General features: G+C 40.0%; 2 protein-coding genes across 2 annotated transcripts; both read right to left on the bottom strand.

Moving 5' to 3' along the window:
- Nucleotides 1-707: 707 nt before the first annotated feature.
- On the bottom strand, nt 708-18,822 carry xpo6 (exportin 6). Its single transcript, XM_047572808.1, has 24 exons — nt 18,306-18,822; nt 17,287-17,377; nt 16,626-16,738; nt 16,063-16,260; nt 15,531-15,690; nt 13,697-13,774; nt 13,052-13,577; nt 11,729-11,855; nt 11,531-11,640; nt 11,327-11,435; nt 11,094-11,186; nt 10,430-10,499; nt 10,179-10,338; nt 8,378-8,470; nt 7,887-8,031; nt 6,842-6,991; nt 6,152-6,341; nt 5,913-6,068; nt 4,094-4,208; nt 3,820-3,991; nt 3,549-3,710; nt 3,358-3,456; nt 2,415-2,645; nt 708-1,336 (listed from the first exon to the last, which is right to left on the bottom strand). Exons 1-24 carry the CDS (start codon nt 18,306-18,308, stop codon nt 1,235-1,237), a joined length of 3,453 nt encoding a protein of 1,150 aa, XP_047428764.1. The 5' UTR covers nt 18,309-18,822; the 3' UTR covers nt 708-1,234.
- Nucleotides 18,823-20,135: 1,313 nt separating this feature from the next.
- hspbp1 (HSPA (heat shock 70kDa) binding protein, cytoplasmic cochaperone 1) lies at nt 20,136-23,163 on the bottom strand. The gene is made up of 8 exons (XM_047572813.1): nt 22,996-23,163; nt 22,403-22,533; nt 21,551-21,767; nt 21,239-21,463; nt 21,004-21,159; nt 20,676-20,772; nt 20,460-20,571; nt 20,136-20,366 (listed from the first exon to the last, which is right to left on the bottom strand). The coding sequence occupies exons 2-8, from the start codon at nt 22,520-22,522 to the stop codon at nt 20,286-20,288; spliced, it is 1,008 nt and encodes a 335-aa protein (XP_047428769.1). The 5' UTR covers nt 22,523-22,533; nt 22,996-23,163; the 3' UTR covers nt 20,136-20,285.
- Nucleotides 23,164-23,853: the final 690 nt, after the last annotated feature.

Raw genomic sequence — 23,853 nt, 5'->3', positions numbered from 1 at the left:
GAACACACGAATGTTAATAATTTTATCATCAAACACAACCACGAATTACATAATTGGCATCAGGGGAAGATCTTCTGTCTCATCAAATTATTAGAAAGCAGAAGGAGGTTCAGCCGACCAGTATGAACTTTAATATCCTGCAAGGATTTAAATTATTGGAGCAGCTCAGTAATTTATAGAAACTTAAAACCTCTTCATCTCCAAAGCTTTGTGGAAAAAAAAGTGAACTCTAAAGTGCAGCAGCAGTGAAGTTTGTGATAATTTCAGCATGAAGCCGTTTCGTTATTCTTCCTCAGACTGAGTCTTCACAACATCCTGGATGAAACATATATTCTGCAGATCAAGTAGATGGTTTTAAAAATAACGATGCTGATCGTCTCCCGTCTCAAAGCAAGAATTAGGTTTAATTTCTGTGGACGTTTGAGATTTTAAAGTCTTAATTTAAAGTATGTGAGGTTTGATTGTACCATTTGAATAAGGGACAGAATTTACTCCCGACTAGAAACACAAATAATTTGTTTCCCTTGGAAACTGGAGAAGGTTTAAAGTCTGAGAAGTTTTTAGTCTTAGCTGTAAATTCTTCGTTTAAGTAAATGTTTTTTCTGCCTCTACGCCGGTTCAGCCTTCCATCCATGACACTGTCTGTGAGACACAGCTGTAAATGCATAAAAGTCATAATCCAACCACATAAATAAACGAGGAATTAATCACTTTTACTAAAAAAGCACTTTATTAATCAAGCAGGTTTCTTTTCCTTTTCAGAATGGAATGATATGAAAGATCTTAAGTCGAGAGTCCGTCTCCTTTGGAGATGAAAAGGCAAAATGAATAAAAGCAGACATTTAAAAAAACTCAAAATGAGTTGAAAGTGCTCAGTCCCAGCCCGGCTTTGATGCGGAGGCGTGGGAAAGAAGGCCTGGCTCAGACTGCTCCGGGTCTGGCCGAAAGCCGACTGCAGACCGGGTTTACATTTCCTGCCAAATAACCGTTGGCAATACACGAGGAGGGCACCGCTTTAAAATAAGAACGAGCCCACCTTCTACAGTAGAAATCAAAGAAAACATCAGCAGCATCCTCCGCCTCCCAACACTCAACCGAACGTTGCTCCTTCCTGTTCCTCTGGAGAGACGGAGCAAAGCTGGGCTGGAGGAGTGTCGTGCAAAGTGGTCAGCACAGGCAGTCCTTGATCGTAGCCGACGTGTGGAGTGGTTCAGGCGAGACGCTGTGCTGTGGGCTATAGCTTGATGGTGCCAGTGGGCAAGCTGCTATTACACAGTCTGTAGTAACGAAGGTCATTCACCAGCCGCTGAACGCTCTGAGTGAACGAAGGCAAGTCCTGGAGAAAGAGGCGGTAACGTCAGGCAAACACGGAAAGACTGAAAACTCTGATTCATCTGATTTATGATATGTACTGATAAACATCTGGATTCATCGCGGGAGGAGACAAACACGTGGAATTAACAAGAGCTCTTATGTAGTAACTTAAGTTTCATTAAAAAGTTATTATTTTAATCGTCGCTCTTTAATACTGAGATCTACATTTCCTTCTTTTGTGTTTTCTTTTTCATGCTGTGAATGACAATAAATGACAATAATAATAATAATAATAATAATAATAATAATAATAATAATAATCCATCAGTTTCATTAAGGGTCCTGATAAACAAGATAAACCACAGAATAAATGCAGCCGCTAGACATTTCAATATGGCTCCCATGTGTTCATTGCTTGTTTTAATGTACGGTGACCTTCAGTGCAGGAAAGCCTTCTAAAATAAAATCTATTATTATTATTATTACTATTAAAAAACACAGATCTTCCTCATGGACTCATAGACGCAGCAACACCAGCTCATACGTGGACTGATATCGATATCGAATCTTTTAAATTAACGTTGATTTGAAAATCTATTTTCTAAACACTCGTCTAGATCAGGGTTTGTGCAGGTCTGAACAAGTGTTTTTAAGACTATTATGGGTTAAATTAATTACCTACACAAAGTACAAGAAGGTCAAGGTGTTTCTTTTTGGATGGAGACATTTGAGATTTTCTTTTTTAATAAACTCGGCCCGTCCAAATCTTGTAACGTGTGCAGTTCCACTTCCAGGTTTCATTTCTGCGTGCTGCTAACAGCTATATTTCAAAGAGAACTAAAGAGACTCGACTAAATGTAGTTTAAGACCTACGAAGCAAATACACTCATAATTTAGACTTTTTTAGACTCCCTGAAGACACTGTTCTTTTCTGTGAGCTGCTGTGGTGGAGAAATCTAAACAGTTTGCGCAACGATTAGTTCATTCTGTCCGTCTCTAATGCAACACAGTGTTTGCCAATTCACCGTCATGGTGACCTATCGGCAGAGGATGAGCTGAGCCTGGACTGGAAAGTGCGTCTGTGGGTTTCCTTTTCTTACCCGTTCGAGCTTGAAGTTGCGTGCGAGAACGTTTCGTTGGCTGGTGTCCACGCCTTGGCAGCCGGTGAGGAACTCCGGCATGAAGGCCGAGTAGAAGGCATCGAAGTCGACGGAGGCCATGTTGTAGATAGCGAGGGTGATTTCCTCCTGGAGGAGGTCGTGACTCTTGTGGAGGAGGACTTGCAGCAGCACGTTGATGAAGTGGAAGAGCATTGAGGTCCGGAAAAGTTTCTGGAGCGCGACAGAAACGGAGGAATGAGTCACAGAGATGAAATAAGACGAAAACTCGTCCCTCATCCACACGATGTGAACTGGAGTTAAGGATTAATAAGGATTAATAAGGCCGGGTGTCACTCAGAGTCACAAGGTCCTGATTCGATTACCAACACTTTCATAACCAGTTTGATACATTAAGAAAGAGAATTGTGGTATTTTAACAATATTTTAGTTTGACTCTTTTATTCGTCCTTCATGTGTCCAGCTCTTCTCTGTCACCTTTTTAAATCAGATTAACTCTCATGCCTGAGCTGCACGGTGTCACGAGAACTCTAACGAGAAGATGATAAAGATAAATTCAAGGTCAGATCTTTCAAATGAAGAGTGATATTTTTAAACACAGCCTTAAAGAAACTCCTGGATACTGTTTTTTCTTTCTCATTCACAACATTTCTTTGCCTCATTCAAGGACTCTGAACTTCAGATGTAGGTACAAATGTAGATGCGTTATTGTCGTATTATTCTACGAGTCACTGCACGTTAACATGTTAGCGTCTGTTTCTGAGAGGTTGACACTTTGTACCTAAAAAGCACAGCAGCTAGTTACAGACTGGGCTGCAGCATCTCATCAGTGAAGATGTGAACTTAGTCCTACAACACACTAAACTGAAAGACATGTGCAAACGTCTCAATCACATCTAAAATAAAATAGAAAAGCTGAACCTACTCTGTGATACAGCTTGTGTTTGCTGTTGAGGGACTCCAGGTAGGAGAGATTCTGCTTGAAGATGTGGATGTCAGGCTGCAGGAAAGACTGGCCAAAAGCCTGGGAAGGATAATTCAGCACAAGTCAGGAAATCACAAGGAACACGAGCGCATTAAATAGATGTTTTCAGGGAGACACGGGCGCAGACTCACCTGCATGGCAGCTGTGAACTGGGCCTCATTTTCCATGGTATCTTCACCGGCGCCTCTTTGGACACTGGTTAGGACCGACGTTTTAAAGAAGTACCTCCAGTTTTGGTGAAGTATTTGGTAAAGCAACTCAAACATCTCCGCTTTCACGTCTGGAGACGACCGCTGTTTTAAACCGAAGCATTCAAACGTTAGCCAGGATACTCGAAGACAGCGGCCACAGACAAAAGCTGTGTTAGCGAAAAATGAGGAAATATTATTTCTTAAGACTGACCTCTGCCACCACGGGGTAGACCTGCTCCATGCACAGAGAGAGGATGCTGGGTAGGAAGGGTTTGAAAGCTTGGCCGGGCTCTTGCACCACCACCTGCAGGATTTTCAGGAACTTCTGCACGACTCGACACCCCGCGCTGCCCTCCTGCAAAATACTGGCCGCCAGCTGCTCCCTGGAGCGCACGCAAGTGACGTTAATACCGACAAACCTTTATTCCACAGAACAACAACAACTTCAACAAATCAGAGCAGCTGCTGTTTGTGGTTGTTTTTACCTGGTGAACATGCTGAGGAAAGTGTGGATGATCTGTCCTGTGAAGGCGACGCCCATCTGGACCCGCAACGCCTGAAACAGCGTCAGGAAGAAGGCCAACATCTCATCCGTCACATCTGGAAAAAAATAATAAATAAAAGACGATGAAATAAGCTGGTGAGTCACACAACTTTATTATTCATTATTTTGGCTCTTTGCAGCAGAACATTTTTCCATGGTTTAATACTGAAACTCTTCTAATATTTGACATTTGTGTGTGTTGCTGGCTGCCACTGGTCTACAGAGAGGAAATGAAGAATCAGTAAGAGAACTAAGAGTGTGCATTAGATGAGAGATCAGTCGATATTTCCATCCACAGGCAGCCTTGTGCTACTGGAAAATGCTTAAGCTCTACCTCTCTTCACCGGTTTATTTTGTATCTGGGCATCGATTCCATTAAGATTCAATTCTTCAATTTTTGGTTTTGAAAAAGTAGACGATGGTGTAAACAACAGAAATATTATTGAGTAGCAATAACTGTACTTGTTGAACAGAGATTAACAAACACTTGGCTCCCTCTGTATTTAATGCCATTAATGCGTCCTTGCTTGAAATTATGGTGCTGCATTAGTGGCACGTTGCGCTGTTAAAGTCCCTTCTGGAGAAGTGAAGCCACATGCACCGTTTCAGTCTCTCTGCCATCGTGTCTTCCTTGTTGTCATGCGATGTGAATGATGTGCTTCAACCGACGTAAAGATTCTCATTTTTTGTTTTATGACAGTTTGACAAACCACTTCTACGTGCATTACTGCCACCATGTGGACTGGGATGTAAAGGTTTGATAAGGGGAATCGATAAGCGTGAAAGCTGATGATGTCGATGAATTGAACGAGTTGGATATCGATGCCCATCCCGACATAAGAGCGTTAAATATTCTTTAAGTTTAATAGATGCTTATGTTTCTGGTTAAATTGAGACTTGTAATATTTGTCATCATTGTAGGGGTGCAACAACTAATCAAAAAAATTGTTGCCAATAAATTAATTTGTCTATAATAGTTCGTGACTATTCATCACTTTTTGTGTTTTTCCAGGTGGAATTTATCGAACACGATTCAGCACAACTGGTGACAATCAACAGGAAGAGAAAAATGGCTGCTGCCACTGAAACCATGACTGCAACAACAACGCAAGCAAAAACATCTAAAGTATGGGAACATGCTAAATATTGTCTATATACCTGTGTGCAGGTTTCTAGAATCAAGAACAGTAAAACACATGCAGATGATTTTCATCAGCACAGTGCCCGTCCTTGCTTTTAAATGGACAAACGTTTAATGGAGTTATTTTTATTTTTGCAGCAGCCTGATGAGCAGCACAGTTTATAAATAAATAGTTTCATCTTTATTATTAGTTACCACGTGCCTAAATGTATCTCAAGCCGAAATTAAAAGCCCATGGCTAAATAAGAGCAACTGATTAACTCATAATCATCGTAATCTGAGTAACCGAGATAGTCGATAGATTAGTCAACTATCAAAATAGACGTTAGTAGCAGCTAAATATCATTGTGTCATTTTTATAATGGAGGTGGAGGGAGAAAAAGCAGCATCAGCTCCAAATATCGGCTCAGAAAAAGCAGCAGCATGTATCAACCAATTTTAATTTAGCTTATGTGCTATAAATGTAGCTAAATTGAGTCGAGGATCTGCTCTGTTCCTGATAGGACGTAGCATGAAGAATGAAATATTCAACAACGCAGGTAAAGAGCTAGACATTAAATGTATCTTCACTGCGATTAATATTCTCCACGAAAAGCTGAACAGAAGACGGCACGCTGACCTGGCTGCTGAATAAACACCGGGAAAAGGCTCAGGGACACTTGGACCGACTCCTGGAGACTCTGGTAACAGATCTGACGTGATTTGGTGGATTCCCCGGAGATGCTGTCCACGATGTCTCTGAGCACAGGCAGGGTCTGCTGGATCACTGCCTTCACTGGAATAAAAACAAACAGGAAACACAATAAGACAAACATAAAGTCAGAATAAGCTCAAGAAAGCAGAGGAGGGGACACTCACTGCCGTCCAGGCCGGGCTGCCGTGGAGTTATGTTCACTGTCCCTCTTAAAATCCGATACTCCCGCGTGAGCGCTGCCAGGAGGCTGGCGTGGTTACTGGAGCGAGTCGGCCACTGCTGCTCGCTCTCCGGTAAGTTTGGCCACGGGAGCAGCAGCATGTTGGATAAAGCCCGACACACCAACATGTGGCCCTGGTGGAAGGGAAGCACACACACAGAACTCAATGTTCAGTTCTTAAGGCAAGGAAATAAGACCACTATAGTTAGACAGAAACTATTTTATTATTATGATTCATGACGTCGTGATTCAATTCAAAAAACTGTCATTTGTGTGTGTCAATACCTGATGCATACATTGGCACTGCACCGTTTTGTAGATCATATTCCAACTCTAAATTGCAAATTTTACATCCTAACGTTTAATATAAGTTATTATTATTATTTTAAGTGTTTGTTTGAAGTTAGGATACATTCTCCTAGTTTAATAAATTTACTCTCCATCTTTCCGACTACTTCTGACTGGCGAAGCGATCAAACGCCACAATCTGGAGCAATACTTTGAACCCTGCATTTATTCATTTTGAACCATTTACCGAGGCTGTTTCTGCACCAAAATATACTAAATCAACAATGGCAATACAAGAAACATATTTTAAAATAAATCTTAGCCCCAATTATGAATGAATATTTACTTCTGGGGGAAGCCGGCGGGTCTGGTTCTCTGTAGTGATCATGTTGAAGATGTTCTGAACGGCCGGTAAAGAGACCAGGAACACAGGCCTCACTGTCGACGTTATGGAAACCATCAGATGACACGACGAGAGCAGCAGCTTCTCCGGTACCTGGAGATAAAGACACGACGATTCGGACACAACACAATGAGCCTGTGGTTTGCTTTCTCAGATATCAAGAGTAAGCATAAAATAAGTGTCAATAACACAGTGATAACAGCTAAATGGTCTGGTATGTGCTTACAGCTCATTTTATTATAAGAAAAGTAGAAGAATCTGGTGTGAACATGAGCTGCAGGTTTGAAGAGCTGGTTAACAGTTTCAGTATCAGTCTTTATTCTTTATCAACCACTGCTGAAAGAGGGACAGTAAAAATATTCTCAAGTATAGAGTCCTGCTGTGGCTTGTAGTGGGGCTGCTTTTTCAAGTCTAACATGCAGATCTATATCACCTGAAGGCCCCGATATCGACTCATAAAACCCTCTGATAATTATTTTATTTCTTTGAAATATTTGCCATTTATTTTAGAAATCTTGATGCTGTCTTGTGGGACTGGTTTTTGCAAACATGTGAGGAAGATCCTAATAACAGAAGCTCAAACTCTGAGAACAACGTATAATCACGTGTGTGATCACAGAGGTGGATAAAAGCAAAGCTATATGAGGGTTTCTGCAGGTTTGAACAAGGGAAATTTAAGACTTTTTAAGACCATTATGGGTTAAATTTAAGTAACTACACGAAGTACAAAAAAATAAAGAAAATCAGACCCAGAATTACTTTCAAAATAGCTAAATTTACTGTCATTCAACTCTCCACTCAGGAAATCCCCAGGGTGAACTGCATACTGCAAATATACACTTGACTATAAATGAAATTTAAGACCTGCAATGCAAAATATTCTCTCATTTAGGACTTTTTAAGGCATTAAATTGTAGACTTTGAAATGTAAGCTCTGCACATGAAAGCTGTGAAACTAGAGGGAAGACACCAAACTGAAGGGCGCTACCTTAGCTGTGATGAGCGGGCTGCTGGCATCTACTGTAGATTTGATGAGGTTGATGAACTGGCTCTGGTTTTGTCCGTGGACTTCACTGTAGAACTGTGCCAGCCAGTGAGAGTACGCCTGCAAAGCTGCAAGCGCCTGTGCATGTCTGTAACAAACAAAACGACAGACACAGTGTTGAGTTAAGCTATTATCTGAGTTATAATTATGTGCATTTTCTGGTGATATTCATTTTAGTTAGTTTGACATGTTCACTTCCTGTCATTCATTCGTTGAGCAAAGCTGTTGTGACGCCGACGAACACGAGGGAACTAGAAGAACCGTGTGTGAAGTGTTAGGGTGGCTTTTATTGGTGGTGTGAAACAGGGATGTCTAAAGTGACGCATAACGATTCACGCCCTCGGTTCCCTTTGACACTTCGCGTTGGTTAACTTGAGGCGGTTTAATCTCGTCATTTCTAACCAATACCGGTTCAAACACGCTGCGACACTCACACGTCGATGAGGTCCGGCTTCAGCACAGAAGGAACGGCCGTCTCCAGGTCGTAGAGGCTGGTCTGGGAGCCGTAGCAAGTCACTTCAACCAACCTGGGAAAAGGAAACACACGGTTCATTGTGATGTTATTTAAAGCGCGGAAAACGCAGCAGATGAAAAATAAAACACACAAAAAGACGCTTGTTTCAACTCAAGAGTAAGGAAGAGGTTTTGTAAATGTAAACTCATGAGCTTGTGGTTTGGGTTAGCAGCTAACCTGGAAGTCATACACGCAACATGTCTGGGGTTCAGGTGGTGAAACACGACCATAAGCTGTGAGAACAGCGCTGCTAAGCAACTGTTGAAGTCACGAAGGGTTATTATGAGGTCGTATGACACAGTTTTGAAAAAAAAAAAAAAAGATGCTTAAATATAATCGCTTACCCAAACGCTTATGAAAAATATTTCATAATTTCCTGAAGATGTCAGAGAAAAATGTTGATCTCCACCCTCCTTTTGGCCTGGGCATCACTACTGATTTCTTTCCTGTATCGACTCAATATTAAGTCTTACTTTAAATTAAAACTTCCAGAGATTTGTGGTATTTAGAAAGCATTTTACCTCTGGTTTCATATCTCCGATATGTCGTCATACTTTTTATCATTGCATGATCTCACAAAATTTGCTGTGCGAAACCCAGTCTCGCGAGGCCACAGTAAGATTATAAAAAAAATCTAAGTTAAAGTTTTTTTGATTTCATATCAGATCTTTCAAATCAAGATCGTTTTAAACTGGATTTATTTTTTAAACCCAGCTAAACCACATCTTCATCTTTTTTTATTCTTCATTCATTTCAAACCTTAACCGATCTTGCTATTAGCTAAATTTCTAGCCTGTGTGTAGTGATGCATGACAAATATCAGCACAGAAAAAATTCCATCGATATGTCCTATATTAAAAATAGTTTCAGATACAAAGAGACGACTGTAATAAACCAAGAATGCTCTAATTCTGGTCATTTTAAGTCTTTGCAGCCGATGCTGCTGTCGACCTCATGTTGTGGGTTTTCTACAATTTGCAATAAATGTTTAGCTGAAGTTCAGAGAGGAGGGAAAAGGAGTGTGGCCTTCAACACATCAAACTTTATAAGTCACCTAAAGATTAATCATCACTAGAAAACGAAGAGGTGAAATCTGCTGCCGCTAACGCTACAGAACAACCAACGGCCAGTAAGAAGACGTCTGAGGGATGAGGGATTTGAAAAGACGAAGAAGTTTGACTAAAGGAAGTGGGGACTGGATTCTGCAGTTATTTTATTTTACTGTCGTAATGTCAGTTAATTTATTTGTTTATTTAGGTCTTTGCACACTATATTCCAGCCTCTTACCATCAGGTACATAGACCATTAAAACAAATGTCATTCGGTATCGATACAGGTGGAAACAGTTATTTTGTGCAGTTATTTTGTTCACAACTTCACACTGATGCCGACGACTGATTTTTTTTCCCCGAAAGTCAACCGGTGGTGGTTGTTAAAACCAGAAAAGGTCATTATTTTTAGCATTTCTTTAATTCCAGGGCCACACTGTATATACTGACTGTCAGAGTGCTGTTATATGTTTGTGTCTTATAATAATAATATCTAATATATTTTATTGCATAATTCTGCAGTACTGTGCCAGGGTGACTTCCCATACATGGGATAAATAGACGTTGTCTTATGTCTTATGTCTTAAACACAACCTCATTTAAAGGCAACATTAAAAAAAATAAACAATAAAACGTGCACATTAAGGCCTCACTGCATTTCTGAAGACTAACCTCTCCACTACTGCCAGAGCATCATTGAAACGTGCAGCGAAAACCTCGCCAATGAAATGTTCGGCCAAGCGCCCGACGGCTTGGAGTAAGGAGCTGAGGTCCCTGAGAGAACAGTGAAGCCGGCGGCAGTCGTTCTCCGCGCTGATGTTGAGCCTCCGATCTGAGAAAAAAATAAATAAAATCATCATTTATTTAAAGTTTAATGTGTGATGATTAAAAAAAACTAAAGAAAATAAAGAGGGATTACGTACTCGTGCCACTGGTGATGATAAACTGCTGCAAACCCAGGTACACGTCCAAATTTTCTTGAAGGACGGGGAACTTAGAGAGAAGAGAGAGAAATAAGATGCTGAAAAATCTGGGACAGATCATCTAATGTTTCTTAATAAAATTAAGAAAAATACATTTAATAAAACATACGTAACAGACACAGAATTCAAATATAATAGTGTTTATATTAATACAAAATGTAGCTTATTATGTGATATTTGTATAAAATTGTTGCTCATCCAAACTTTGACTTGAAGAAGAAAAGAAATCCAGGAATTTACTTTTTACTAAAGAGGGTAAAAGCTTTTCCTCCGTTTTGCATGTTGTTGTTGTTGTTGAGGTGTGTTTGAAGTCAGCTGAATCAATTATTATACTGGTTTCACCATTTAATTAAATATGTAACAATAGTAAATTATAATAGAACCTAAAAAATGTGCAAACGTGATTAAAAACAACTTATCTTTGACTAATCTGGTGGTCTAGGATAATATTCATCAGTTAAAACTTTTATGAAGTATTTTATGAATATTTAACTTTTGAGGCTGTAAATATTTTTGCAACAAATTTTGGGGGATTTAGAAAAACTCCTCTAAAAAATGCCAATTAAAGAGAAACATCACGGTGAAATTAACAACCATCTCTTACCAAAGTGGTAAATGCATGGGATGGGAGCAGCTCCATCACCTTGGCAACCACCTCCAGACTCTGACGCAGGTACCTTTGCCACTCGGTCTGTTGCTATAGGAACCAAATGAAGGAAGACACTCAGAATTTGAATTTGAAGACATATCATCCTTTGTGATTTGCTTACATGGTTATTAAGGGATAGTAATATTGAAATCTTTCATTTCAGGTCATTTCAAGTAAAATGTTCTCACGTCATCGTCCAGAGTCTCGTCATCCAGCTCTTCTAACTGCGCCTGATTGAATCTGAACTGTATACGATTCAGAACTTCTCTTAACAAAAGAACTAGGGCATCTTTGTACCTGTTCAATCGAAACACAAAACCAGCACCACATAAATAACATGTGAAATAATTGAAATGTATTCGTTTGATTATGATAACACGTAGTTTTCTCACCTATTTAGGACGCCATCTCTGTCTGCTAGCCTGCTTTTGATTTTAGTTGTTAGAAAGTCCAAGAACACACTCCAAATCTCCAAACACGCAAAGTAGCCTTCGTGAGTAGGCTGCAAACCCAACGGGAAACGAGTCAGAACAAAATGCACAGAAACGAACCTCATAAGACGATAAGCGTTTGCACAAAGTCGCCGCTACCTGGTTGAAGGTGTACTTGAAAAGCAGGGCAAGAAACTCTACAATAGGGAACTGAGGACTTGACTCAATCCTCCTCAGGTGAACACTGACAAACAGGCGCAGAAAATCTGTGAACTTTTCCAAGTAACTGCAAGACCAGAAAGAAAATCATTAACACAAACGTTAAAAAGTCACACATGTGGGTGAGAAGTTTATACGCTGCATCGTGGTCAACGGTTTTAATTTATCTTTCTTAAATTAAAGCAGCACCTGAACAACCTTTTACACGGACACAAGTATCGATAATCAGAATAAAAACCACCTCTAATCAGATTATAACGATTATGACCTGGTGCTTTCACTCCGTTTGATAAATTCATTTGTTCTGCGATTTTTTTTTATCTGTCAGATCAAATGCAGACGCATCTTATCAGATAATTTCATTTAACATGTTAAGTTAAGTTGGGATCTTAAACTCTCAGGCATCGGTTTAATTTACCATCCTCTTGTAACCTTAGCAGACAAAAACGTCCATGTCCAAAAGTGTCTATTAAAAGCTTAATATTTTTGTCTGATTTATTCTCCTGCATAAATCACTTAAACCACTTTACAAAACTACCAAAAATTAATTCATTTTGAGGAATTTTAACCCTTTAAAAGCCAGTTTGAATACTTGAGGTCACATCAACACATAATACAAGCACAAAAATGAATGAAATAACATTTTAGGTAATTCTGGTCATATCCAAGACTGTTCCAACAGCCTCCCAATATTCATTTTATGTAAAATAGCTCATTTTATTATGTATTTTGTTTTGTTTTTTCATAAAAAACAACAGTGACTTCAACTAATCAAACTGGCATTTAAAGAGTTAAAATCCTCAAAATGATTGAATGTTTGGTAGTTTTGTAAAATTCTGAAGTGGTTTAAGAGATTAAACTGACAAAAATATTAATCAGTTAAGTTTTTATAGACGTTTTTGCCCAAATGGACAAAAATGTCCCTGAGGTCGTCTGAGGGTTGAGCAGCTCAAAGAACGAAGCCACTCATGGAAATATTGAGCTTGTTTAACAATAATTATTACGTCATGGATGAGGTGATTAAATTTAAAGCCTTAGTGGCTGATGTCTGGGTCTATATATCATTAACTTACTTTCCACTGATGATTAAATCTTCGTAAGAAACTCATGCATTCATATTTACACATATGAAAGTATTAAGAAAATGACCACATTCATTTGCAATTTGAAAACTATGACACCAGCTACTTTCAGCTTTCTCACAGCGCACTTAAAAAACGACCGATTTGCACCAGTTAACACGGACACCAGACGGAGGCGTACCTCTCATCAAGTTCCTGTAAGCGACTCTTGACCGTGTGAGCGTTGTTCTCTCTCGTCAGCTTCTGCAGAAGAAAGAACGTCTGCTGGAACATCCGCAACAGGTACTCCTCAAAATCCATCGGCACACAGTTCTTTGAAACCAGTTCGTTGACACAGGTCATGGCGAGGACGCCGAGGCGGGCACGGTCCACCTTGTTGCCCTCGCTCTGCTGTCCGTTCCGCCCTCCTCCTCCTCCTCCTCCGTTAGGTATCGTCCCAGGATTAAGCTGTCCATTAGAGGAGGAGGAGTTGAAGGACCCCGTTTTTTCCTTTGTCCGTAGGTCGCATCCGAAACGTGCAAAATGGAAAATGGATGCCAGCAGCGTGGGCGTAATACTTGTGGACAGAGGGATCCAGCTGAATAGGTGAGCCAAACACTCCAGGACCAGACAACAGAGCTGCTGGCTCTCGCTGTCCAGCGCTGCCATGGGCTGACACAGCAGCTTCGAGTACTGGCTGCCCTGAAACAAGCTGCCCAGCAACTCCACTGGTGGATTAAAAAGAAACACGCAACACCGGAGTTAATACACAACAAACAAACTGACTAAAACGTGCTAATTACTGTTAAACCTCTAACAAATTTAACAAACACGTCAGGACACTCACCGCTTTCCCCCGAGGTGGGAGAAGGAGGAGGGGTCGAGGCTATGATGCTGTGCTTGTCCCAGTACGTCTCCAAGATGCCTGCACAACACAAAGTAAAAAGAGCAAGTGTTGACTGATGCCTAAGGCGTTCCAACTAAAAATCTGTTCTACAGATTAAATCATTTTCGACGACCAATGCGTATGTTCTACTGTTCTGTTTTTGTGGTTTTGTATTATGACAACACTCAAGTATTTGCACTTTGTTTTTCTTGTACGGCTCCTGACTTTATGATAATGACTTTTATTTTTAATGCGACTGCTGGAGGTGAGTTATACACATCTGCTTGTTACTGTATCTCAAAAATTCAATAAACAAATCTGAGAAAAAAAGAATTTAAGTGTCATTAGCTTTGGTGTAGATATACCCTTAAAATAATTGTGTGCTGATGCCCAGTCTATGCTTCTTAAGGTCTGGGGACCTGTCATTGAACACATTTGACCGTTTTATCTTCTTTGTAACAACTTGAAAAACTATAAATAATTAGAAATAAAATATTTAAATGAATAAATAAATGTATGACTATCCTTCACCATATGGTGCGTTCACACCACCAGCTCAGTCAGCGTTGGAGAATCACTCGAGCGTTCACCGACAGAGGCACTTAAGATATATATAAACACATATGACTGGGCTGACGTGCTACAGCACCAGTGAGACACAACAAAGTCGACTGGCATTTTATGCAAACTAACACACGCATAGTCTCTGAGGAGATCTACTGCAGACACATAAACCACGCTTCAGTCTGGACCTGGGCTGAAAACTGAATGTCCCTTATATGCCTTTATATATTTCTGGCTCATAAACACCAACGTAACAAAAAAACGGAATATAGAACTCCGACAACCACCATCTTTCCTGATTTTCTTGACGTAGTAATGTCAGACATAATAATATGGATATTATTTTGAAAAGTGTGAAGCCGAATAGATGCTGCACAGCCCCAGGCTTCCTCCACCACATATTAGCCTGAAAACCCTTGATTACAAAACAACATCCTCTTCTTTCAACATCTGATGTGATGATAACAAAATAAAAAAAAAAAAAAAAAACTTTTATGGCCGTTTGTTATTGCAAGGAGATCAGGCGATTTCTTCGTCAAAGAATCCTTCACAGACACATGAAAACCACATTTGTGTGTCTTGTCTCTTAGTCACAGGTTCATGAAGAGGCTCGTTTCAACAGCAAAGACGCTGGGATATTTTTTTATGTTTCCTCTGTAGGTCCAAAAAAAGTTTCAGATCCCACTGCAGGTTAACTACTGGTTTAAGAAAACACTTTAAATGCAGATTAACTGTGAAAGACTCACTATAAAAATATAATAACCACCAGCTATCTTAGCAAACGACTCATAATGCAGGTTAAAGGGAAAGGTGTACGGTTTCAACACACACCTCAGGTTTTGTCTTCAGTTTATGAAGAAAACCCACTGAAAGTGACAATCTTGATCAAAACTGAATCAAACTGAATCATTTCGTGCAGAGCTGCACCACAGCAACAGGCAACAGAGCAGTGGAATGAAACAGAAATCCCCAAAGCTTTTCAAGATGGCAAGGCAACCTTAACAAAATACTTGTGGCTTGGTAGTGCATACCTGGGATTAAACACTTCATGTGGATAAACCCAGGCTTCTCTTCTGTATAAACAGCCTCTATATCATAAGCAATATGCATTGTGACGGCATTGGACTGCATTAGAAGAACAAACTCTTGGACTAGTTTCCTTTTTTTAACCCACACAGTTGAATCGACTTATCTCCCGGTCGTAGGACCAAATGCTGAACGTTGCACTCACCTGTCAACAGTCCGAGCACCGTGGGGACCTGGTCCAGCAGCAGTTTACGCAGCTCGTCTTTCCTGGCGACGCTCAGGTCTTCTCGAGGACATGCAAGTTCCTCCGACGTGGTTTTTAACATCACCAAACCCAACGATGCCAGAGCTGGAGACTGGATCAGCTGTAGTTCAGAGATTTGAACAGGTTACTCAATTTGTTTGTCTCACACGGAAGTCAGCTAGTGAAGAGAGGCCACTTTGTGAAGCTAAAAAAAACCATCATGAAGCAATTTTCTTCTGGGTAATAAGACAGTTTCCACACTTCAGAACATCAGAACATGGCTGTTGCTTCATTAAAAAATAAAAATAAAGAAAACTGAAACACGGCATTAATAAATTTGGCAGATGCACCAGATAAAGAGAGAAAATACTTCTTTTTATAACAAATTCAAATTTCAGATAATTCAGTTAAAACGGAAGCTGTGGGTTCGACAACTTCTGTCTCTGAGTCAACTTCTGTTAAGTGATTCCATAATATTTTCAGCTGGGCTTACCTGAAGAGTGCTCGTAAAGAAATCGTGGTAGAACATTGGCCAATCCTGGCGACCGATGTCGACGATGACTTTGCAGAGTTTGTTTCGGATGAAGTAGGGCACGGATTTGTGCTGAGCAAGCAAGAGTTTGGGCAGACAGCTGCGAATCTCCATCTTGTCCTGTGAAGCGACGCCGATCCACATCTTGTTCACCAGGTTCTGAAAGCGCAAGGAGGGGGGAGAGGTGTCAAACGTTGCACGTTTATAGAGACGCAGACATGTCCTGTAATATGTTTTTTTTAAAAAAATAAGGCCCAATGGAAATTACTGGCACACGGAACACTGCACTGACATTTAAGCATCAATATCTCAGGTATGCATTGAGAAGGAAATAGTGTTCCCGTGCAAAAAGTTTCCTCTAACTTGTTTTTGAGAAACAATTCGAAACAGGAAGACAATAAGAAACAAATTCTCATTACTATTCTTGTCTTCCTGTGTCCCATCATCTCGTAGGGAAGGAAAAAAAAAAGAAAGACCCCAAGACAGCACTTTGAAGTGAAAATATATTGTCTGCCACGACTTACTTCAAACACTGTGAGACTGTACATCATCACATACTCATTCCGAGTATTGGAGAGGAAGAACAAGCAGTGGCGCCAAGCTCCACTTTGCTGTGCAAAGTTATTCAGCAGCTCTTCTGCAGAAAAAAGGAAGTAGGTATGATCTCTGACTGAGGCACATGAACAGGGTAGCACTTCACTAGTAGACACTCTGAAAGTAGTGCGTCACAGCACAGGAAACTATAAAAGCTATCCGACGAAAAAAGAAAAAACACATTTAATAAAAAGCAAATGTTTTACGAAAGCACATTAAATGTTCTGCAGTGGCAACCAGATCACGGTAATATATTTGAGTATTTTGTACATTGCATTTGGGAATTCAGATTTGTGTCACAGCTTCTTTCCACTCCATTTCACATTTTCAAGTATTACTTTGTGGCTTAGCTCAGTAGTGAACGTAGAGACACAGACAGGAAGTGAGGAGGAGGAAGAAGCTGAGCATGGACTACTAAGTGGTATGCGCATAAACCATTCAGCACCCGTTAATTTAACACCATTACCTTCTTCATTGTTCTAGACACAAGTCCCACATTGTGTTTCCAATCACAAAGCAGCTTGGCAGAGGCCTGAAAACACATCTCCGTACATCTAACTCGTAGCAGAGGTTTCAAAAGGCCAAACTCACCTATTTCTCTTTTTCGCTCATTAGTCGTGCAGGTGTGAAAGAACTCCGTCATCAGGCTCTCTAGTGCGCGCAGGGATGACTCCTCTGAAGCCTGATGGACAATAAAGCGACACATTTAGCTTACCTGACTGAATACTGTCGTACAGAGAGACAAAGCCTCTCCAAACACCTGCTCACACGCACAGGAATCCCATCGCCTCACACTACACCTCATTTGCCCCTTTGTTTGGTCCCGCACTGAATTCCCCTTCAATTTATGTTGGAACAGCATAAGAAGAAGGTGATAATTCAACTGTATGGTTATTTTTGGAGGACTGTACAGTTATAGGAAACATTTATCAATGCAGTAAAACAATTGCATTTATTATGACATTTTTTTTTTTTGTTAACATGCTTAGATGGAAACGTATCTTACCCACATAGTGCACATAGCTATAGTCAGACAATTTTACAGTGCACGTTTTATTTAATCATTTTCTATTCATTTGTTTCGGCTGCACAGCTAAAATTTGTCAAAGGGATTTCCTCATGTGGAGGAAGTTGGGCCCTGCCTTGTGAAAAAAAAGAGAGAGAGAAAGAAAAGAAAGAAAAAAGAGCCATAGAGAAAGAGAGTGAGATAACAAATTGAGACTTTAAAGAGCATCCCCTTTGGCAGGCAGGTCTGAATTCCTCAAATAAGCCACAACTTGCCGAGGCTCAACACTTCCCAAGGCAAAAATTCGGTTTTGCAAGATGGGCGTCTCGCAGCGTGAAATGGCTAAGCGAGCTGTCACATCCCGTGAAATACCTGCCCTCAAACCATTAAGATGGCAAAAAACAGACGTACAGGTCCACAAGAAATAAAACCACCAGCTGCATGTAAATGTGATTTAAATAATAGTACCAATAATAACTCAACATGTGGTCTTTCCTGCAGCCCCATGCAGGAGGAGTCAAAAATCCTCTGCGTTAGCGGCTAGCAGACACAGGAAGGCTATGACTGCGTAAATAATAAATAATGCATGTTGAAATACACTTACCATGTTGCGCTGGCTCAGTTGCTTTCCTCGATCCACTCAGTCGCCGATTAATAACAGTAATGAGCCAACATTAAGGGTAATGGGCTAATTTAGCTAAGGTGTTAGCTAGCTAACGTAACCGAAATGGGGGGTTGGAGGGAGGAGGGGGGTTCATCATGGTACGCTCAGGTCGTCGATCCCATTTGCCGTCGAGTTAAATATAGAAATCTCGCGTCGGTGGAGCATCTACCAAACCAAAGGGACGTGTGTTTACTAGCCTCCTATGATGCTAAATCACTAAATGCTATTAGCTACCCAGTTAGCGTTTTCTAGAAGGATGAAGGCATCATTTTCGTTAACTTGCTGTCAACCGTTGACTTCTATATGGCTGTTGACAACTCGTTTTAATATATGTATATGTTTTTATATATAATAACACTAAAATATAATACTATACGCGCTTGCTCCTGTTATTTCCCCGTTGTAATGCTCAGGGCGGCTCAAATTCACTGTTAGCTTCCAGCTTACAGTCGTCGCAACTTCCGCATTTGCTGAATGCAGCCAACCAATCAGCTCGCGTCACGCCACTCACAACAATAAAAGCACGACTTCCGGTTCTGTTTTTAGACTAAAAGCACGATTTCTGTTTTAATTATTATTATTATTATTATTAACAAAATTTAATTTACAAAAGATTGTGGAATACAATCTTCACAGTGTTTTTTTGTATGTATGAACAGGTGCATATAATACATTAAAACACAAAATGTGTAAAATATGTGTAGCAGAAAAGACAGCTCTTGATAATCATATAAAGTGCAGTCTGAAAATATAATACAAAAACATAAAGCACGACTTCTGGTTATGTTTTTACAGAAGAGTATTAGGGTCATCCATGAGAAGATTGAGGGGGCGATACACAATATTCTTTCTTTAACATTTATGGCCTTGAAGTAGACACACACAAGTTTCCACAGCTGTGCCATGTCCGATTTGAATTAGTGTCAGCATATAAATAGTCAGTGGGTTTCTTAGCTCTGAATTTAGCCGGCACGGAGTCATGGGGAAAGCAAAAGGATTGACAAAGGACCCGCAAGAAAGGAAGTACAACTTTACAAAACGGAAAAGGGAAATAAAAAAGGTGGGGGAGACTAGGTATTTCTGTTTATACCAAGACATGGTCACGTAGGCCAACAAATATTTCAGCCTCAGCTCTGAATAGTTCAGAAAGGCAAAAACAAATGCAACTTCAGTTAAAATAAAAACCTTTCTGCAAAGAAACATGACATGATTGTTTTAAGATTCACAATAGGATGATACTTCAAAAGTACAATATTACTTTGACCATATCCCCCAAATATATATAAATATCTTTGATGGTGTCTAATATTTCTGAAGGTTGATATTTCTCTGGTAGCTCTAAAGTCTTAAGTACTTCCTTTCTTTTATTCTGTAGGTGAAACCCATTCCTACAAAAACTTCATGTAAGTGTTGAATGTACGTAAAGGACTAGAATCACAATCAAACATGAGTTCATTTCCAATTCTTCAAATACCAGAAATATTCCTGCACACCACACAGAAAATAAATTCAATGAATATTAGTTTAAAATATTTTATATTCTGTCTTTTAGAATATTTTGGGAGACATCCGTGTTCATGTGTAGATTATGTTTATGGCCATTGTCTGTACATAATCAATATACAATAAAATACATTTTAAATATACAGTGGACCTATACTGACATTTGGATACAATTAAAATAGAAAAAGCTGACCAGCTATTATCTAGATGTTTTGGTATTATATGTCAGATATTTAAAACAACAAACACTGAAGTGAAATAACCCGCTGACTTGAAAAAGTATTTTATATAGTACAGCTATTTACAAAGTAAAATCCAGCTTCTGGATGACATGCACAACATGCTCTAACAGACAAAACTGTATTCTGCTTGTTTTTTCACACCAAAACTGAAACCACATGAGGTAAACAAATGACCTCAGCGATCCATGCCGTTGTCATCTGACTGCTGACCGTGGAAACACAATAGCCTCAAGCGCTCGCAGAAGTCAAGTTCCTCCTGTTGAAAACAAACATGTGATTTGAAAAGGGCAGGCACGAATTAAGCATAATCCTGTAACTTTGTCGAAGTGATGAACACCGAGTAAATTACCTGGCTTTCCTCTTTTCCTTGCAGCTCTTTGGTTCGCTGTTTGAGTAACTCCTCCAGGCCCAGAGCAGGATTCCTGCAGTCTTTGAGCCCCTGTGGACAGTCTTCCACCAGACTAGACGAAGGTAAGAAACAAGGCAGGACACAGTTACTACTTAAAAAAGAACCACAAATTAACGTCAGCTTTTAATTGTCAAAGATAGTAGCAAGGTTTCTTACCAGCAGAGTGCACCAAGAACATGTTCATGGAAGGTTGAATGTGGCGTGCGGAGAACTGATACCAGCTGCTGTATCATACCCATAGAGACAACTGTGTCTGCAGGGACAAACAAACAGGAATGTCACTGAATTTAGGAGGAATAGACGTGTGCAAGCAAAGGGGCGGCTCCTTTATGATTAAGATTTATCAGGGTTTTATTGAGCTTTTATCATGATTTATTACTATGAAGAAACAAAACTGAAAGGCAACGCTGCGAAGACATCTTTTTAGCATAAATAATATTAGGAGTAACAGGGGTGCTGTCTAACTTAAATGACTTTCTCATACCTTTCTGTTCAGGATGTGAGGTCAGCAGGTTGAGAAGAAGGAAGGCCGACTTGGTCCTGAGCTTCTCGTTGTCCGACTGCATGCCTCGCATCAGCACCGAGAACCCATCGTGGGACAGGAAGGCCTGGAGCCCTGCCTCCTGCTCCCGGACCAGACCTACAGTCCAGACACGATATAAAGCTAAAGCGGAGTTCGGTTTAGATGTTCTGAAATACATTTTCAAAGCTCTACTCACATGAGACGGCGTAAAGGGCTTTTACTCTGACGGTGGCGTTGGGGTCGGAGTCTGTCAGCTGCAGCAGCTTCGGGAGAACCTCGATGTTGAGCAAGTGGTTCTGCACCTGTGGCATGTTCTGGGCGCATGAGGCGAGTAGCTGGGCCGCCCGCCACCGCAACCCACTCTGGACGTGACACAGATACCGGGAGACGCACAAGTCCAGTCCACCAAGAGTCATCAGGTCTGTGGAGAAGAGTCAGTTTGGGCGTTTAATCTCTGACACCTGATGTCTGTCTGAAAATATCAACATTAACACAATTTATTACAAACCTCTAGCATTGTCCAGGTTCTCACACAACTCGGACAACATCTCAAAGGCCGACTCCCGCTCATCCTCATCCTCGTCTTCCCTCTCTTCCTCTCCATCCTTCTCCGTTTCACTCGTTTCCTCTTTGCACAGCACCGCCAAGCACTGCTTCATCTGCTCCACCTCATCCATCTGCCCTTTACAGACGTCGGCCAGAGCTTCTCTGAGCCACGTCTTCCTCTGAAACAATGAGAAGATTGGTAAAACTGTTTGTCGTGCGGAGTTTAAACATACAGACGAGAGGTACAAATAAAAAGGAGGTGGATTCTAACATCGTAACACCCAAATGGTTTGCAGAGGCTTATAATTATGTTTCCAATAGCGGAGCCTGATACATTCAAAGCACCATCAATGAAAGTGTTTAAGCAGAGACTATTCTACAGTCTATTGGGACACAATGCAATTTCCTCCTCTTCAAATCTGTGGACAAGTTTTGCCTCTGTGTTTAAGAAGAAGAGAAACCAGTAAGAATGTGTGATATCACTATTTTTCCTTTCAATCCGATACCAAGTAATACCAGGGTTAATATTCCAATACCAATACTTTAGGTGTCTACTTGTGTACATGAAAATGATGACTTTTACAATGAACACTAGTGAGATAATGTATTTTATATCGTTGTATAAGAACTAAACAAGCTGCCATATATCAGACTTCTCTTTAATCAACAAATCAACACAAAACACACGTCTATATCAGAAGTATCGATATGCACATCCCTAGGAATTAGCTTTAAACTGTTATTTAAGCTCTATCTACAGCACAGGTCAAGAAAGTGAGGACCCAACAAGGTGAGTAGAGCCACAGGTAGTTACCTCCTCTGACATGGGTTCGACCGGGGCGGGACCCTCTGAGGCGGCTCCAGCCTCCACTGCCAGCTGCAGAACCCCCTGCAGGTTCTGAGGATACCTTCGACCCTGTGTGTTTTCTGACATGTTGTCAATAACTGCAGAGAAAAGAAAAAAGAAAAAAATCAACAAAGACAAGATTAGGACGGATTTCAAGAAGATGTGAAGCAAATATTGGTGTTGTTCACTAATAAAAATAAATCCAGCACATGGGAAAGACAGGAGACAACTTTAACTTGATGCTGGCATTGTTTTGTAGTTTCCAAAACATTCTACATATTATTAGTAGTAGTATTAGTATCATCAGTACTATTATTTCGGATTTATTTCAGTTAAGTACACACATCAATAAACAACCTTGTTTACGCATGTTAAAGTATAATTTCCTATTTAAATTAACCGTCCGCTCATTTTAACAAAGAACCAAGCATGTCAATTCTACATACATACATTAACGGTTTAAGAGCACACTAGCTTTTCCTATTCAGTTTTATATATTAACCTTTAGCTCCAGCTAATTCAGACATTTTTTAATAAAAAATTGTTTATTTCCAACTTACCTTTGAGGAATCCTAAACGACGTTGTTTAATTAACACACACGCCTCTTCTCTCTGAGTTGGAAACACGTTTGCTCCGGTTATAAACACAGAAACGTGAACGTGCTAGAACATTCTAGCTAGCTGAGCTCACGAGTGACATGGAGGCCGCCATGTTTTACCGTAATACAGGAACCACACAGGCAAGAAAAAAAAACATTTTCTTAACACTTTAGCTTATTTTACACTAATATCAGCCCACGTATTTTCTAAATCGATTAAACAATTTAGCCATATGATACAAATTTTAAATGTTGGCAATATATGGCAATATCATGTTGGTGTTAAAAGTCCCAGTAGGAAAATTGACCTTATTAGCATAATTAAGGTAAATCAGAATCGGCGTGTATGCGCAGCTTTCAGAGAGTAACAGTAACATTGAGAGAAGTCCCGCTAACAGGAAGTAATACGTAAAAGATGAACCATTCCGATGTATTTCATATATTATGGATAACATTACAACATAATGTGTGTGTGTGTGTGTGTGTGTGTGTGTGTGTGTGTGTGTGTGTGTGTGTGTGTGTGTGTGTGTGTAAATCTACAAATATATTACACGGATCTATTTACAAATAATATATATTATTATTATTTAATATATATATTGCACCTTGCCACTGGATACAGAAAATATGTAACCATAGATGCATTTATTATCATTATTATTATTATTATTATTATTATTATTATTATTATTATTATTATTATTATTATTATTATTCACTATTTTAAAAACAAAATAGTAATAGCAGTATTGTAGTAGTTTTTAACCTTTTTTTTACGCGCATGCCCACTGACTGGTACGACCGCATTGGAAGCGGACA

This window comes from Mugil cephalus, chromosome 20 (assembly GCF_022458985.1).
Source record: "Mugil cephalus isolate CIBA_MC_2020 chromosome 20, CIBA_Mcephalus_1.1, whole genome shotgun sequence".
NCBI classification, from domain to species: domain Eukaryota; kingdom Metazoa; phylum Chordata; class Actinopteri; order Mugiliformes; family Mugilidae; genus Mugil; species Mugil cephalus.
Note: the sequence above shows the minus strand (reverse complement) of the source record. Positions and strands in the feature narration are given on the sequence as shown.

Coding starts and splice junctions, on each gene's coding strand:
- hspbp1 (XM_047572813.1), bottom strand. CDS start 22,522: ATGTCAGAAAACACACAGGGTCGAAGGTATCCTCAGAACCTGCAGGGG. Junction 21,160..21,238: donor AGCCCTTTACGCCGTCTCAT/GTGAGTAGAGCT, acceptor TCTGGACTGTAG/GTCTGGTCCGGGAGCAGGAG. Junction 20,367..20,459: donor AAGGAAAAGAGGAAAGCCAG/GTAATTTACTCG, acceptor TGTTTTCAACAG/GAGGAACTTGACTTCTGCGA.
- xpo6 (XM_047572808.1), bottom strand. Junction 6,342..6,841: donor CCCGCCGGCTTCCCCCAGAA/GTAAATATTCAT, acceptor CCCTTCCACCAG/GGCCACATGTTGGTGTGTCG. Junction 3,992..4,093: donor TTCCTCAGCATGTTCACCAG/GTAAAAACAACC, acceptor CGTGCGCTCCAG/GGAGCAGCTGGCGGCCAGTA.